Raw genomic sequence first — 15355 nt, forward strand, 5'->3', positions numbered from 1 at the left:
CAAAAAAACCCTGTGACTATTGAGGAAACCTTAAAACCACCTTTGGGCAGGAAGATGCTTGTCAAAGCTGTGTCCAGGGAGAGCATACAACCTAGTGCCACTTCAGATGTGGCCCAGAGAGCAGAATTGTGCCCGATCAAGGAACTTCCCCACCTCAAGGCCGGGCCCAGCAGGATTTCAAATTTGCTGTAGACTGGTGATTGCTGTATGCCTGCCATCCTCGACCTTCCTGTACGGCAAAGTTTGTTGGGGTGTCCTGCCCTGGTCTCCACACTGTTAGGTGGGCATGTTGGGGTTGGGTAAGACAGATAAACTGTCTTATTAATTCAGCATTTACTGTAGAACTTCAGAGAGCCACCTGAGGGAGACTGCATATCGCTTCCAGGTCTGAACTTTGAGCTAGATGCAGGGACTGGATGGGACACTATACTGTCCCCCTGGGATAAAGTACATGTGTTCCATGTGGGGGAAAAAAGAGCAAAAGGGGTTTTGGTGACCAGAAGAGCCAGCTGTGCCAGAAACCAACTAGATGCTTTCCACACCAGCTTCCTCTTCCTAAGTCCACAGCTTCAACTCTATTGCCCAGGCCCACGGCATCTGGGTGGAGCCATGTAGCCAATCTTCACCTATGGCATGTCACTTCCTTGTGGAGGCAGTTTAGAATGCATGTGTCTTCTCCACCCTCTCTATCAACCTCATAGGCTCATGTCGAAGACGCTAATGCCACAGGATTAGAGGAGCTGGGGTCCCTGGATGTATAACAGAGTGTTACAGATCAAAGGTAATGGAATTAGATATCTTTTATTACCCTGTCTGAGTGAGTTAATTATTATCCCTCTAGATTTATTCACCTAGTCAACAAATTTTATTGAACACAACAGTGCTAGGCATTGTGTAGGGACCAGGGATTTAGTAGTGAACAAAATTAACATCCCTGTCCTCATGGAGCTTTCAATCTAGTGGGGGAGACAGATAATAAAATGTCAGGATAAGTTCTATGAAGAAAAATAAAAGTACAGTTGGGAGGTAGAAGGTGCTGGGGAGATTGCTACTTTACGTAGCACGGTTGGGGAAAGCTATTCTGATAAGGTGACAGCTGAGCAGAGAGCTGAATGAAGTGAGGGAACAGGCATATGGATGTTTGGGGAACAGCAGGTGCCGGCACACCTGGTGTGTTTGAGCAATAGCAAGACAGCCAGCGTGGCTGGAGCAAAGTAAGCTACAGCGGAAGTGGTAGGAGTTGAGGGTATGGCTGGATCATGTAGGGCAAAATGGTTCTAATCAGCCATAGTACTGCCCCCTAGGGGACATTTTGGGAATACATGGGGCAATTCTGACTATTGCAAGGATGAGGGGGAGTCCCCAGGTGGTGCAAACCCAAAGGTTTGGCAGTTTGAGTCCACCCAGAGGCACCCTGGAAGAAAGGCCTGGAAATCTCCAAAAAAATCAGCCATGGAAAACCTTATGGAGCACAGTTCTACTTTGACACACAGGGGGTTGCCATGAGTTGGAATCCACTCTACAGCAACTGGTTAGTGATGACGAAGGGGTGTGATAAGTGGGTGAAGCCTGAAGGTAGACATCCTGTGATGTGTAGGACTGCCCTGCCCAGCGAGGAACTGACCTGCGTCCCACATGGTTTTCAGACATGTTGCTGCACGTTTGTGCAGGTGAAAAATCTGTTTCTAATTATTTTAGCCTCCAATCTATTATCAACGCAAAGTATTTTGAGAGCCAGTTTAACATAGAGTTTTTCAGAAATGCAACTGCTATGCAAATCAAGGGAAACAACTTTTTTTTCCTTTTTCAAAAATTTACCAAGAGCTGGTCGCCATTTTGGAAAATTGGTGACAACCAGCGGCAGTGGCACTCCCGAGTCCTCAGCCCCACACACCTGTACGGGTCATGTCTGAGCACTGCAGCCCTGTGGTACTAGCTGTATATGAAATGCATGGCAAGAGTTCCCTTCCATCCAGTGTCTCCAACACAAGAAAGGACATAAGACCAGACAACTTCGATGAATGTTTGAAGCGTGCTGGAGAGGGAGGGCCGGATAGGATCTGGCTGCAGGGGCCCTCTGCACCCTCTCTTGGACTTTCCTCCTCATTTGCGTGATCCAGGTTCCTTGAAGACTCAATTTCTGAGTTGTTGTGTGGATTTTATTTTCATGTGTGTGTACTCATCTTAATTTTTCTCTCTGTATCTTCTGACTCAGACTGGAGGCTCCTTTGGGTTTGGGGTGATATTTTCCTGGCAGAGCCGCTTCCCAAGACATCCTTCAGCCCAGGCCTTCCCAGGCCTGCAGCCAGCAAGGCAGGGCCCTGTCTAGGCCTCCTTTCATAAGCATGCAAGGCTCACCACCAAGCTCCTGTCTGCTGGGGGACCCTCTCCCGAAGCCTGTGCAGCCCCTGTCCTAATTCTGGAAATTTCACCAGCCTGTCACTTCCTGCAGGAAATGTCACTTCCTGCAAAAATGAGCACGTTCTGGAGTGTGGCCCCGCTCAACCCACTTGCGGAAGGTGGGAGGAAGGGTGGGCGGTGAGCCAGTTTCCACATCAACCTTATACCAAGACATTAGGCTGCAAGCCAGGGTGGACATTTATGAGCCATTAAGTTTCCACCAATAAATCCATAGATGCTTCCAGCATCTGTCTTTCTGCCTCACCTCCACCCCAGACACCTGCCCGCTGGGGACTCAATGTTGGCAACAGGCAGCAGAGGCCTCATCACAGGGATGTAACCCAGGGTCAGGACTAGAGTTTCCCAGAGTATGTACAAGAGAGTGACAGCAACCAGGAAACCTGGCAGGACATGGAGGCCGAAACCAAATGTGGAGGGGCAAGGCAGGATCCATCCCTTGTTGTGGGGGCCACAGCTGGATGCAGCCTCAAGGCATTTGGCCAGATTTAACACTGTATGAGCCAGGTTATCACCCCTGGGTGGTGCAAACTGTTAACATGCTCGCTGCTAACAGAAAGGTTGGAGGTTTGAGTCCACCCAGAGGTGCCTCAGGAAAAAAGGCCTGGTGATCTACATCCAAAAAAAATCAGCCATTGAAAAGCCTATGGAACACAGTTCTACTTGGACATAACATGGGTCACCATGAGTTGGAATTGACTTGATGGCAACAGGAAATGAGCTAGGATCTTCTTAAAGTGACAGAAACCAAACTCCTAACAACCTTAGCTGAAAAAACTATAGGAAGGTCAGTGGACCCTGGGGGCAGCAAGACCTTGGGTTTTGGGTGCCCTCAGCCCTTCGTCTCTCCCTCAACTTGTCCCTCCAGAACTCACTGTGTCTGTGCCCCTGACAGGCTCAGGCTGTCAGATGGGGATGTTCACCAGGAGAAAACAGAGGGCCTGGCAACTGGGGGCCACTGGGACCTGCACGCAGTAAGGACGCCTCTTTTCCTTTGCAAACTGCCTCATGTTAAAGAGGCTCCATCTGGTCAAACTCGGTGGGTGAGTTGGTGAGACGTGCTGAAGGAAGACAACCAGCCACCATGAAACAATTTTGCTATTTTCAGATAGGCTTTGTTTACTTTTACCTTCCCAATCTTTTGGAAGGTATATGCCTATATATATATATATATATATATAATTTCCAGATAACTATTATTTATTTATTTATTTATTTATTTATTTATTTATTTATTTAATGCCTGTATTTTACTCTATCTGAGTCAAAAATGGAGTGGAAGAGTTTAATACACCTTCTCACAAAGGTAAATGATTTAGCAGGTATTGAATTCTGCATTTGGGCCACCTATTCAATCATGGTGACCAGGACAAGGTGAGACTCACTTCCCCTCCCCACTCCCAACCCACTTACAGGTTATCCATTCATGTAGGTAGTTGAGGACATGCTGTCTTCCCCAGGAAGTGGAAACGGGTTAGACTATGGAGATTTACTCTGCCCAGCACTTCTTTTTCCTCTGGAAAACTGTCCCTCTCCGTTCCATGTCATGCTGATGGGCTAATGTCACTCCCCAGGCCACAGAAAGAGGCACATAACCCATGCTGGGCCCACCAGTATCCTGCCTGGGATCAGTCCCTGAATGCTGGGAGAAAGAGGTATCTTTGCCGAGATTGCTGAAAGGGCCATCCCAGGGGTGGGATTGTATCAATCAGAGCCTATGTTTAGCTGCAAGTAACAGAAACCTGGGGAGAAATTAGCTTAAATAAATTAGCGGTATTAATTTTCTCATTTTTTTTTTTTTTTAATGAAGAGCCCAGACAGAGTGGCCTGGGCTGGCACAGTGGCTCCACAATGTCATGTGGCTCCATTTTCAACGTTGTCCATTCTTGAGGCAAGAATGTGGGAAGGTTCCAGGCAAGAATGTTCCCATTTAAAGAGCTTTCCTTAAAGCCTCATCTTTGGCTTCCACTCATTGGCCAGGATTGTGTCACATGGCCACCCGTAGCTCCAAGGGAAGCTGGAAAATGTTTTTTATTTTATTTTTTTTTAATATGAGCTCTAACAGAGAAGGAACGAATTGACACTGGGTAAGCAACTAAAGGAGTCCCTGGGTACAGGAGACAGTTAAGCACTCCATTAGTAGCCGAAAAGCTGGCAGTTTGAACCCATTCAGAGGCTCCTCAGAAGACAGTTCTGGCAATGTGCTTCCGAAAGGTCACGGCCTGGATAACCCAATGGAGCAGTCTACTCTACACAGATAGGGTTGCCAGGCTGCCATGAGGGGGAATCAACTCAACAGCAACGAAGAAGAAGAAGTAATGAAAAGCCCTGCCACCAGGACCTGAGAGTTGATTCAGTTCACCAACCTCAACTGCAGGTGAGGAGCTGGAACCAGAGAGGTTCTGAGGCCATTTGAGGCCACATGTCTGCCGCAGACTGGTCTCTGGGCTCCCAGGACACAGACCACATGAGAACAAGGTCAGTTTCTGTGCACATGGATTTATTGAGCTGCGTATGCCATTCCTGGTGCTGGGTTAAACCATGGGGAAGATGGCCATGCACCCAACAGCACAATGTGTGAGGCGGGGGGTGGGGGTGCATTTCATGGACAGGATAAAATTTCCTAAATGATCTCTGGCCATCTGTAGGCGATCTGAGGCCCCAACAAGCCCTCAGATACAAAAATGACTCTCTCTCCCTGCACCCCCTCCATCCCTACCCTGTGGAAGACCTGAATTGTCCTAAGGCTGGTGAAGAAACGGACCTACAACCAAGCAACCTACTGAAAGGGAAGCCAGGGCTTTGCAGTCAGGCCCCCAACCTGTGCCCCTAGCTCCAGGGGACAGCAGCATGGTGTGTCCACACCTGCAGAGGGCAGCAGGGCAAAACACCCGGGCCAGCGTGGAAGGTAAGCCGGTCCATTTTCAGTGAGGCTATAGGCCACAGACATGGCCCTGAGACCCCAGGAAGGGTGGGATGGTTGTTGCTCTTGTCCGCTGTCTGTAGTCCTTGTCAGAGTAGGGTCCAGAGAGCCAGGGTTGGGAGTATGAAGAGCAGGAAGCTCCCCTCTAGAAGCCAGTCTGCGGAGGACACCTTGAGGGTAGGAAGCAGACCTGTGGGCTTGAGGTGAGAAGCCTGGCTCTGCTCTCAGCTACACTGCCAACCCAGGCCAGTCACATTTTCACATCTGGCATGGAAGAGTATGGAAGGCAGCAGTGCAGGAGCTGCCAGCTCCGAGTCCCTGCCCAGCACCTACCTGCATGAGACTGTGCTCAGTGTCCTGGTGGGGGTCCTGCAGAACTGGGGGCCACCAGCTCTCAAAGGTCTGCATGGCTCTGTCTACAGAGAAAGGGGTCCAGGTGGGATTGATTGGGCACTTCTAGCATAAGAGACAACTGAGAAACCCCTGGCAGCCCATGTGGATGCCCATGCACAAAGGATGGGAAGACAGGACATCCACGAGGACTGGCTCTGGGACAGAAGGCCAAGGAGAGGAATGATAAAATGAGAAAGATGGATGGGCTAGAGTGCCTCACAAGCTGTGCAGTTCCATCCTCACAGGGGAGGAGGGCTGTCAGCATCCTCTCCGTTTTGAAGACGGACACAAAAAGGCTTGCAGGAGTTAGCTAACTGCCAGAAAGCAGCTGCTTGAACTCAGGCCTCCTAACTCCCAGACCTGGCAGCGAACCACTGAGCTAACCAGAACCCCTAAAGGCAGAATCATGGGGGGGGACGGGGGAGGAGGCCCTTCAGGGGCTGGCACCACCTTAGAAGTGGCCTAAGTAGGGATCTCGCCCTGTTCAGTTCCAGGGCCTCAGAAACGTTTTAACTGTTCCCGCCACCCCACCCTCCTCGCTCCCCGCCCGCAGGGCACCAGACTTGACACCCCCAGGATTCTACTTAGAGTTTATGACCTGGTCTCCGGAGATGGTCGGGCGCGCACTGAGGGGCAGGGCGACTGCGGAAGGGGGAGTTGGCCTTCGCGGCTGCCACAAACAGTCTCAGTTTCCTTACAGCTACAATGGGCTCCCTCGGGGCCAGGAGACTTGGTAACTGGCAGTAAGCGCTAACCCGACTCCCGCGCCCCCCCACCCGGGGCCCTCACCCAAGCAGCGGTTCCTCGTAAAGAGCCCCCGGAAGGCTTCGCACTCTTCATGCCGGTTCCCGCTGGCTCCGCAGTCGCACCAGAGTGCCACACGCGCGCTCGCGTTGTCCACGTAGTTCGGAGTAACGGCGGTACCTGCGGGGACCCCAAGGGTGGGGTCACCAGCCCACCTGGGCAGGTGCGTCCTCCGGAGAGCTCCACCCACGCCCGGCTCCCGCCCTCGTACCCACGAGGCCTGCGTAGGCACGCCGGCAGCTGGGGGCCTGCTCTGGCGGGCAGCCGTCGGGGACCACCGGGGCCGGCGCGCAGGAGGCCTGGAAGGCTCGGAGGCGGGGCCTGCGGGTGGGGCGGAGCCGTGAGCGGAGCGGCGGCCACGCCCCGGCCCCCAGCACCTCCGCCTCAGCCCCGAGCCCACCTGCAGACCCGGCTATGCTCGCAGGCCTCCAGCGGCGCGAGGCAGGAGGGCGGCGCCGGGCCCGGCCCGGAGAAGGCGCAGGCCGGCACGAAGGTCTGGCGGCGGCGCTCGGCGCACGCGGGGCCCGCGCAGGGGCAGAAGAGCAGCGCGAGGGTGAGCGCGGGCGGTCCGCGGGCGAAGAAGTGGCGCAGGGCGCGGCGGCAGCGGGCGCGAGGGCAGTCCCCCGGTGCGGCCCGGCCCAGGCACTGCGCCACGTACTCGGTGCGCAGCCGCTGGCACCGCGCATCCGCCGTGCACGCCTCGGCCGCGGCCACGCAGCGGTTCCCTCCAGCCGAGCTCGCCGACCCTGCGGGGAGGAGGTGGAGAGGAGCGGGCAGGCTGCAGTGCCCTGGACGTCCCGCGTGCACGCTTCACCCTCCCACGTCCACGCCCTCCGCGGAGGGAGCGTTGCTCAAACCCGAGGAGAGGGCTCAGGGTGTGATCGAAGATGTGGCGGCCTGGCACTAAGGCCCTCTGCCTCCGGGATGGACAGCGGCGTGCTTCGAGCGTACTGCAACATATCAAGGATGCATGTGGCTCACAGAGGCTGGACCTGGCCTCCCCCAGAAGCTGAGGCCCCATTCTCACCAGGCAGCACCCCCAGAACTGCCACACTCAGCCACAGAAAGGTCCTCAGGGGTCCGCCCACCCTCCCGGACATTTCCTGACCGGGCCAACAGCCTTCTGGGGACCTGGCTAATGGAAACTAATCAGAAAAGGCGTCAAGGACAGTGGCCGGTCCTAGTCCTCTTCCTCTTCTTGACTCTCCGAGATGCCTGACCCACCCTCTTCCTCCCCTACACAGGCCCTTTGGGTGGGTCTATAGGTTGCTGGTTCTCCCACCTCCCTGATCTTTTCGTGTGCTTTCTCCTGCCCCCTGTGCCTCCTCTCCTCAGTCCCTCCTGATGCTCCTTCTCGAGGCCCTAACCCCTTACCTACCCTGTCCTGCCCCATCTGGAAGCCGGCTTCCTCCCGGCCTCCAGGGCTCTGGCTATTGCAGGGCCCGTTCAGGCCTGAGGGAAGTCTCTGGTGGCAGGCCACAGGACTCTGCCCTGAGCTACAGAATCCGAGGAGTCATCAGTGGTTCTGGGGAAGGCACGGGCCCCATGATAGGTGGCACTCCTCTGAGGGTAGAGAGGATGCCTGGCATGGCCACGTCACACACCAAAGGTCTGGTGGGACTGAGGGTGAGCTCCGTTGAGATAGGCCATGACCAGGGCTAAGTCCAGCCAGTCAAAGGAGGTCAGGACTTCAGAGTCTGTCCCTAGGACCTGGTCACCAAACCCAGGACCCCCACCCCTGGGAGCACCTCACTCAGACAAGAACCTTTTCTGCCACCCTACTCTGAGCGAAGGTACCTAGCCTAGCTCTGCACCCATTCAGCTATGTATTGGGGTGGGGTGTCTCCGACCACAGGTCTGGGAGTGGGGCATCTCCCTGGCACAGCCATGTCTTGCCTGGGCCATGGGCTGGGATGTCGTGATAATTTTTGCCGTAGCTTCAGCGCTGACCACTCTGCCAGAATTACTGGCAGACGCTGAGATTGTGCAGAGGGTACATAAGTGGGGAGAGTAGAGGGGAGAGGGGGGCCAGCCACCCCTCGAGGCCACAGAGGGACAGGCACACTTAGCCCTTCTCCCTGCTCATGCATTTACCTGTCACACTCCACCAGGAGCACCCTTACCTGACCTCCATCCTCAAAACAGCTCATCTCAGCCAGAAGATCTCCTCTGCCTTAGACTTTGCCAGATTCCATTCCATCCACCCCAACCCCTAGAGTGACATTTCCCTGTGCGATGTCCCAGGTGGGGAAAGAGCAGATGGAACAGGAGGTGCGAGACAGGGAGACACTGAAGGTGCGGGGCAGGGACTCATGGGAGTGCCAAGATCGAAGCTGTGGAGGGGGTCTGGGGCTGTGGGAAGGGTAGGAGAGCAAGGAGAGGGAGGGCAGCGGGGCGGGAGGGGGGGACGTTCCTGGGCAGAGATGACGACTTGGGAAGGGTACCTGCTGCAGGGCCCAAGGGGGAGGTGGGGTAGGGCACCGCGCAGCCGGGGAAGGGGGCCAGAGGGGGATGCCAGGCGTCCCCACACTCCTCACACAGGCCGCTGTCACACACATCCTTGCCTCCTGCCACGTTCCTGCTTTTCCCCGGAATCGCTCTCTTGCCCTTCCAACCGGTTCCGAGGGGCGAGCAGGAATAGAAGGGCCCGGGGGAGGAGGCAGGCGCTCACCCAACAGCAGCAGCAGCAGCACGAGTCCTAGGCAGTGGGCCATGCCGACGGCGGAGATCACAGCTCGCTCCTGCCCTGTCCTCGCTGGACGTCTGGGGACTGCCGGAGGCACAGCCCCAGTCAGACAGGTGCCCCCTTCCCAGCACCGCCCGCGCTGGAGCGCGGTGGAAACCCAGGTGTCTGCTCTGACAAGTGCACTCAGGCAGGAGGAGCCTTTGCAGCGCCCTTTCCCCACCCCGGTCCACCCGGGGCTGCACCTTCGCTGTAGATCCGGGAGCCACGGGAGCCAGCGCCTGAATGAGCCCAGATGGACATGCACACACCCCTAACCAGACCTTGTCTCTCCCATTCTAAACCGTCAACTTTTAGAACAAAACTGCTTTGTTCTTTTCCTTTTCAAAATAATTTTATTTCTTAACTTTTAATTTTAGACTTTTTAAAAATTTTAGAATTGCAGAAAAGTTCAAAAATATCAGAGTTCCCCTTATACCTTTTTCCCAGTGTCCCTTTATGTTAACATTTTGCGTAACCATAGTACAGTTATCAAAACTAGGAAATTAATGTTGGTGCCTATTAACTAAATTATCAAAAACAAAAATAAGCTCATTGCCTAGAATCAGACTCATGGAGACCCCATGTGTAACAGAGCAGAACTGCTCCATAGTGTTTTCTTGACTCTATAACATTTTCATGGCTGTAATCTTTGTGGAAGCAGATCACAGGCCTTTATTTTGTGGCACCACTGGGTGCCACAATATTGTTGTTAGGTGCCTTGAGTCAGTTCCAAATCAGAGCGACCCTGTGTACAACAGAATGAAACACTACCTGGTCCTGCGCCATCCTCACAATTGTTCTGCTTGAGCCCATCATTGCAGCCACTGTGTCAATCTGTCTTATTGAGGGTCTTCCCTTTCTCAAGGACCCTCTACTTTACCAAGCATGATATCTTTCTCTAGGGACTAGTCCCTCCTGATAACTTGTCCAAAGTATGTGAGACATAGTCTCACCATACTTGCTTCTAAGGAACATTCTGGCTGTACTTCTTCCAAGACAGATTTGTTTGTTCTTTTGGCAGTTCATGGTATATACAATATTCTTCGATAACAGCGTAATTCAAAGGCATCAATTCTTCTTTGGTCTTCCTTATTTATTGTCCAGCTTTCACATGCATGCATATGAGGTGGTTGAAAATACCATAGCTTCGGTCAGGCGCACCTTAGTCTTCAGGGTGACATCTTTGATTTTCAACACTTTAAAGAGGTCCTTTGCAGCAGATTTACCAATGCAATGCTTTCTTGACTGCTGCTTCCCTGGGCGTTGATTGTGGATCCAAGTAAAATAAAATCCTTGACAACTTCAGTCTTTTCTCCGTGTATCATGATATTGCTTATTGGTCCAGTTGTTAGGATTTTTGTTTTCCTTATGTTAAAGTGTACTCCATACTGAAGGCTATGATCTTTGATCTTCATCACTTACTGCTTCAAGTCCACTTTCAGCAAGCAAGGTTGTGTCATCTATATAACGCAGGTTGTAAATGAGACTCCTTCCAATCCTGATGCCTTGTTCTTCTTCATATAGTCTAGCTTCTTGGATTATTTGCTCAGCATACAGATTGAATAAGTGTGCTGAAAGAATACAACCCTGCCGCACACCTTCCTGACTTTAAATCACGCAGTGTTCCCTTGTTCTGCTCAAATGACTGCCTCTTTGTCTATGTACAGGTTCCTCATGAGCACAATTAAGTGTTCAAGAATTCCCATTCTTCACAATGTTATCCATAATTTGCTATGATCCACACAGTCGAATACTTTTGCATAGTCAATAAAACACAGGTAAACATCTTTTTTTAAAACAAAAAAACATCTTTCTAGCATTCTCTGCTTTCAGCCAGTATCCATCTGACGTCAGCAATGATATCCCTGGTTTCACATCCTCTTCTGAATCTGGCTTGAATTTCTAGCAGTTCCCTGTCGATATACTGTTGCAGCCACTTTTGAATGATCCTCAGCCAAATTTGACTTGTGTGTGATATTAATAATATTCAATAATTCCTGCATTCAGTTGGATCACCTTTCTTTGGAATAGGCATAAATACGGATTTCTTCTAGTTGGTTGGCCAGGTAGCTGTCTTCCAAATTTCTTGGCATAGATGAGTGAGCACTTCCAGCACTGCATCTGTTCGGTGAAATGTCTCAATTGGTATTCCATCAATTCCTGGAGCCTTGATATTAATGATATTGTTCGATAATTTCTGCATTCGGTTGGATCACCATTCTTTGGAATAGGCATAAATATGGATCCCTCCCAGTCAACTGGCCAGGTAGCTGTCTTCCAAATTTCTTAGCATAGACGAGTGAACAGTGCCTTCATTTTTTGAAACATCTCAATTGGTATTCCGTCAATTCCTGGAGCCTTGTTTTTTTGCCAATTCCTGGAGCCCCAGGGGCAAAGTGATTAAGAGCTAGGGCTGCTAACCAAAATGTCAGCAGTTGGAATCCACCCGGCCACTCCTTGGAAATCCTATGGGGCAGTTCTGCTCTGTCTTATGGGGTCGCTATGAATCGGAATCGACTCAAAGGCAATGTTTTTTTGGGGGGGGTGCTGTTTTTTGCCAGTGCCTTCCGTGCAGCTTGGACCTCTTCCTTCAGTACCATCAATTCCTGATCATATACTACTTCCTGAAATGGTTGAACATCCACCAATTATTTTTGGTATAGTGACTGTGTGTATTCCTTCCATCTTTTTTTGATGCTTCCTGCATCATTTAATATTTTCCCTGTAGAATTCTTCAATATTGGAACTTGAGGCTTGAATTTTTCTTCAGTTCTCTCAGCTTGAGAAATGCCGAGCATGTTCTTTCCTTTGCTTTTCTAACTCTTGGTCTTTGCACATTTCATTATAATACTTTACTTTGTCTTAGCCAGCCTCCCTTTGAAATCTTCTGTTCAGCTCTTCTACTTCACCATTTCTTCCATTTGCTTTAGCTATTCAAAGATCAAGAGCAAGTTTCAGAGTCTCTTCTGACATCCATTTTGGTCTTTTCTTTCCTGTCTTTTTTTTTTTTTTAATAATTTCTATTGTGCTTTAAGTGAAAGTTTACAAATCAAGTCAGTCTCTCTCACAAAAACCCATATACACCTTGCTGCACACTCCCAATTACTCTCCCCCTAATGAGACAGTCTGCTCTCTCCCTCCACTCTCTCTTTTTGTGCCCTTTTCACCAGCTTCTAACCCCCTCCACCCTCTCATCTCCCCTCTAGGCAGAAGATGCCAACATAGTCTCAAGTGTCCACCTGATCCAAGAAGCTCACTCCTCACCAGCATCCCTCTCCAACCCATTGTCCAGTCCAATCCATGTCTGAAGAGTTGGCTTCGGGAATGTTTTCTGTCCTGGGGCAACAGAAGGTCTGGGGGCCATGACCACTGGGGTCCTTCCAGTCTCAGTCAGGCCATTAAGTCTGGTCTTATGAGAACTTTCCTGTCTTTTTAATAACCTCTTGCTTTCTTCATGTATGATGTCCTTGATGTCCACCCCACAACTCATCTGGTTTTCAGTCATTACTGTTCAACGCGTCAAAACTGTTCTTGAGATAATCTCTAAATTCAGGTGGGATATACTCAAAGTTGTACTTTGGCTCTTATGAACTTGATCTAATTTTCTTCAGCTTCAACTTGAAATTGGATATGAGTAATTGATTGTCTGTTCCGCAGTCGGCCCCTGGCCTCATTCTGACTGATGATATTGACCTTTTCCATCGTCTCTTTCCACAGATGTAATCGATTTGATTCCTGGTGTATTCCATCTGCTGAGGCCCATGTGTATAGTTGCCATTTATGTTTTTGAAAAAAGGTATTTACAGTGAAGAAGTCATTGGCCTTGTAAAATTCTATCATACAATCTCCGCTGTCGTTATTTTCTAACTACCAATCCTTTTTTTCCAACTTTCACATTCCAATCACCAGTAATTATCAATGCATCCTGATTGCATGTTCGATCAATTTCAGACTGCAGATGTTGGTAAAAATCTTCAGTTTCTTCATCTTTGGGCTTAGTGGTTGGTGCATGAATTCGAATAATAGTCGTATTAACTGGTCTTCCTTGTAGGCGTATGGATATTATCCTATCACTACAGCATTGTACTTCAGGATAGATCTTGAAATGTTCTTTTTGACCATGAAGGCAGCACCATTCCTCATCGAGTTGTCAATCCCAGAATAGTAGACCATATGATTGTCCAATTCAGAATGGCCAATACCAGTCCATTTCAGTTCAGTAATGCCTAGGATATCAATGTTTGTGTGTTGCATTTCATTCATGACGATTTCCAATTTTTCTGCATTCCTACTTCGTGCGTTCCAGGTTCTGATTATTAATGGATGTTTGCACGTGTTTCTTCTCATTTTGAGTCATACCACATCAGCAAATGTAGGTCCCGAAAGCTTGACTCCATCCATGTTATTAAGATTGACTCTATTTTGAGGAGGCAGCTCTTCCCCAGTCATCTTTTTTTTTTTATTAACTTTTATCCCAGTCATCTTTTGAGTGCCTTTCAACCTGAGAGGCTCATCTTCCAGCAGTATATCGGACAATGTTCCTTTGCTACTCATAAGGTTTTCACTAGCTAATTCTTTTCAGAAAGTAGACTGCCAGGTCCTTCTTCCTAGTCTGTCTTAGTCTAGAAGCTCAGCTGAAACCTGTCCTCCATGGGTGACCCTGCTGGTATTTGAATACCAGTGGCATAGCTTCCAGCATCACAGCAACACACAAGCCCCCACAGCAGGACAAACTCACAGACTCGTGGAGGTAATAGCCAGTGTTTATAAAAAAAAAAAGCCAATGTCAAATGGCTTGTGGCACCCAAAGACCTTAGCTAAGCTACCCACCCCCTTTTTTTTTTTTTTTTGCCTGTGTTCTTTTTTTTTAATTGGGCTTTAGGTGAAGGTTTACAGAGCAAATTAGTTTCTCATTAAACAATTAATACACATAATTGTTTTGTGACATTGGTTGCCAACCCTGTGGTGTGTCGACACTCTCCCCTTCTTGACCTTGGGTTCCCCATTTCCATTTATCCAGCTTTTTTGTCCCCTCCTGCCTTCTCATCCTTGCCCCTGAGCTGGTGTACCCATTTAGTCTTGTATACATAGTTGAGCTACATGTATTATTGTTTGTTTTATGGACCTGTCTAATCTTTGGCTTAAGGGTGAATCTCAGGAGTAACTTCAGTACTGAGTTAAAAGGGTGTCCAGTGGCCATACTCTTGGAGTTTCTCTAATTTCCTTCAGACCAGTAAGCCTGGTCCCTTTTTGTGAGTTTGAATTTTCTCCAGCTCTTTCTGGGACCCTCTATTGTGAGCCCTGTAAGAGCAGTCGGTGGTGGTAGCCAGGCACCATCTAGCTGTGCTGGACTCATTCTGGTGGAGGCTGTAGCAGTGGCAGTCCATTAGTCCTTTGGACTAATCTTTCCCTTGTGTCTTTGTTTTTTTTTTTTTTGTTGTTGTTGTTGTTTTTTCATTCACCCTTGCTCCATACCAGGTGGGACCAGTAGACATATCTTAGATGGCCACTCACAAGTTTTAAGACCCCAGATGCTACTCACCAAAGCAGAGTGTAGAATATTTTCCTTATAAACTATGTTATGCCAATTGAACTAGATGTTCCCCGAGACCATGGTCCCCAGCCCTCAGCCCAGTAACTCAATCCCTTTGGGAGTTTGGATGTGTCTAAGAAGCTTCTATGACTTTGCCTTGATCAAGTTATGCTGGCTTCCTCAGGGTAATACTGTCTTACCCTTAGCTATTGTCTAGTTAGTGTTTTTCCTTCCTCACCCCTCCCTCCCTTATAACCATTGAAGGTTGTTTCTTTCTGTGTGTAAACCTTTTCACGAGTTTTTATAATAGTGGTCTCATACAGTATTTGTCCTTTTGTGATTGACTTATTTCACTCTGCATAATGCCCTCCAGATTCATCCATTTTGTGAGATATTTTGCAGATTCAGCATTGTCCTTTATCATTGCATAATATTCCATTGTGTTTATGTACCTTAGTTTGTTTATCCGTTCATCTGTTGACGGGCACTTAGATTGTTTCCATCTTTTTGCTATTGTGGCTAATGCTGCAATGAACTTGGTTGTCCATATGTCTATTGC

General features: G+C 49.6%; 1 protein-coding gene across 1 annotated transcript; it reads right to left on the bottom strand.

Annotated features, from left to right (window-relative positions):
- Nucleotides 1-4910: 4910 nt before the first annotated feature.
- GFRA4 (GDNF family receptor alpha 4) lies at nucleotides 4911-9252 on the bottom strand. Its single transcript, XM_049869286.1, is given in 5 exon segments — nucleotides 4911-5511; nucleotides 5675-5757; nucleotides 6524-6693; nucleotides 6750-7284; nucleotides 9210-9252. Coding segments are annotated over 5 exon segments (912 nt in total). The 3' UTR covers nucleotides 4911-5430.
- Between the last annotated feature and the right edge of the window lie 6103 nt (nucleotides 9253-15355).

The sequence above is a fragment of the Elephas maximus genome, chromosome 25 (genome assembly GCF_024166365.1).
Source record: "Elephas maximus indicus isolate mEleMax1 chromosome 25, mEleMax1 primary haplotype, whole genome shotgun sequence".
Lineage (NCBI taxonomy): Eukaryota > Metazoa > Chordata > Mammalia > Proboscidea > Elephantidae > Elephas > Elephas maximus.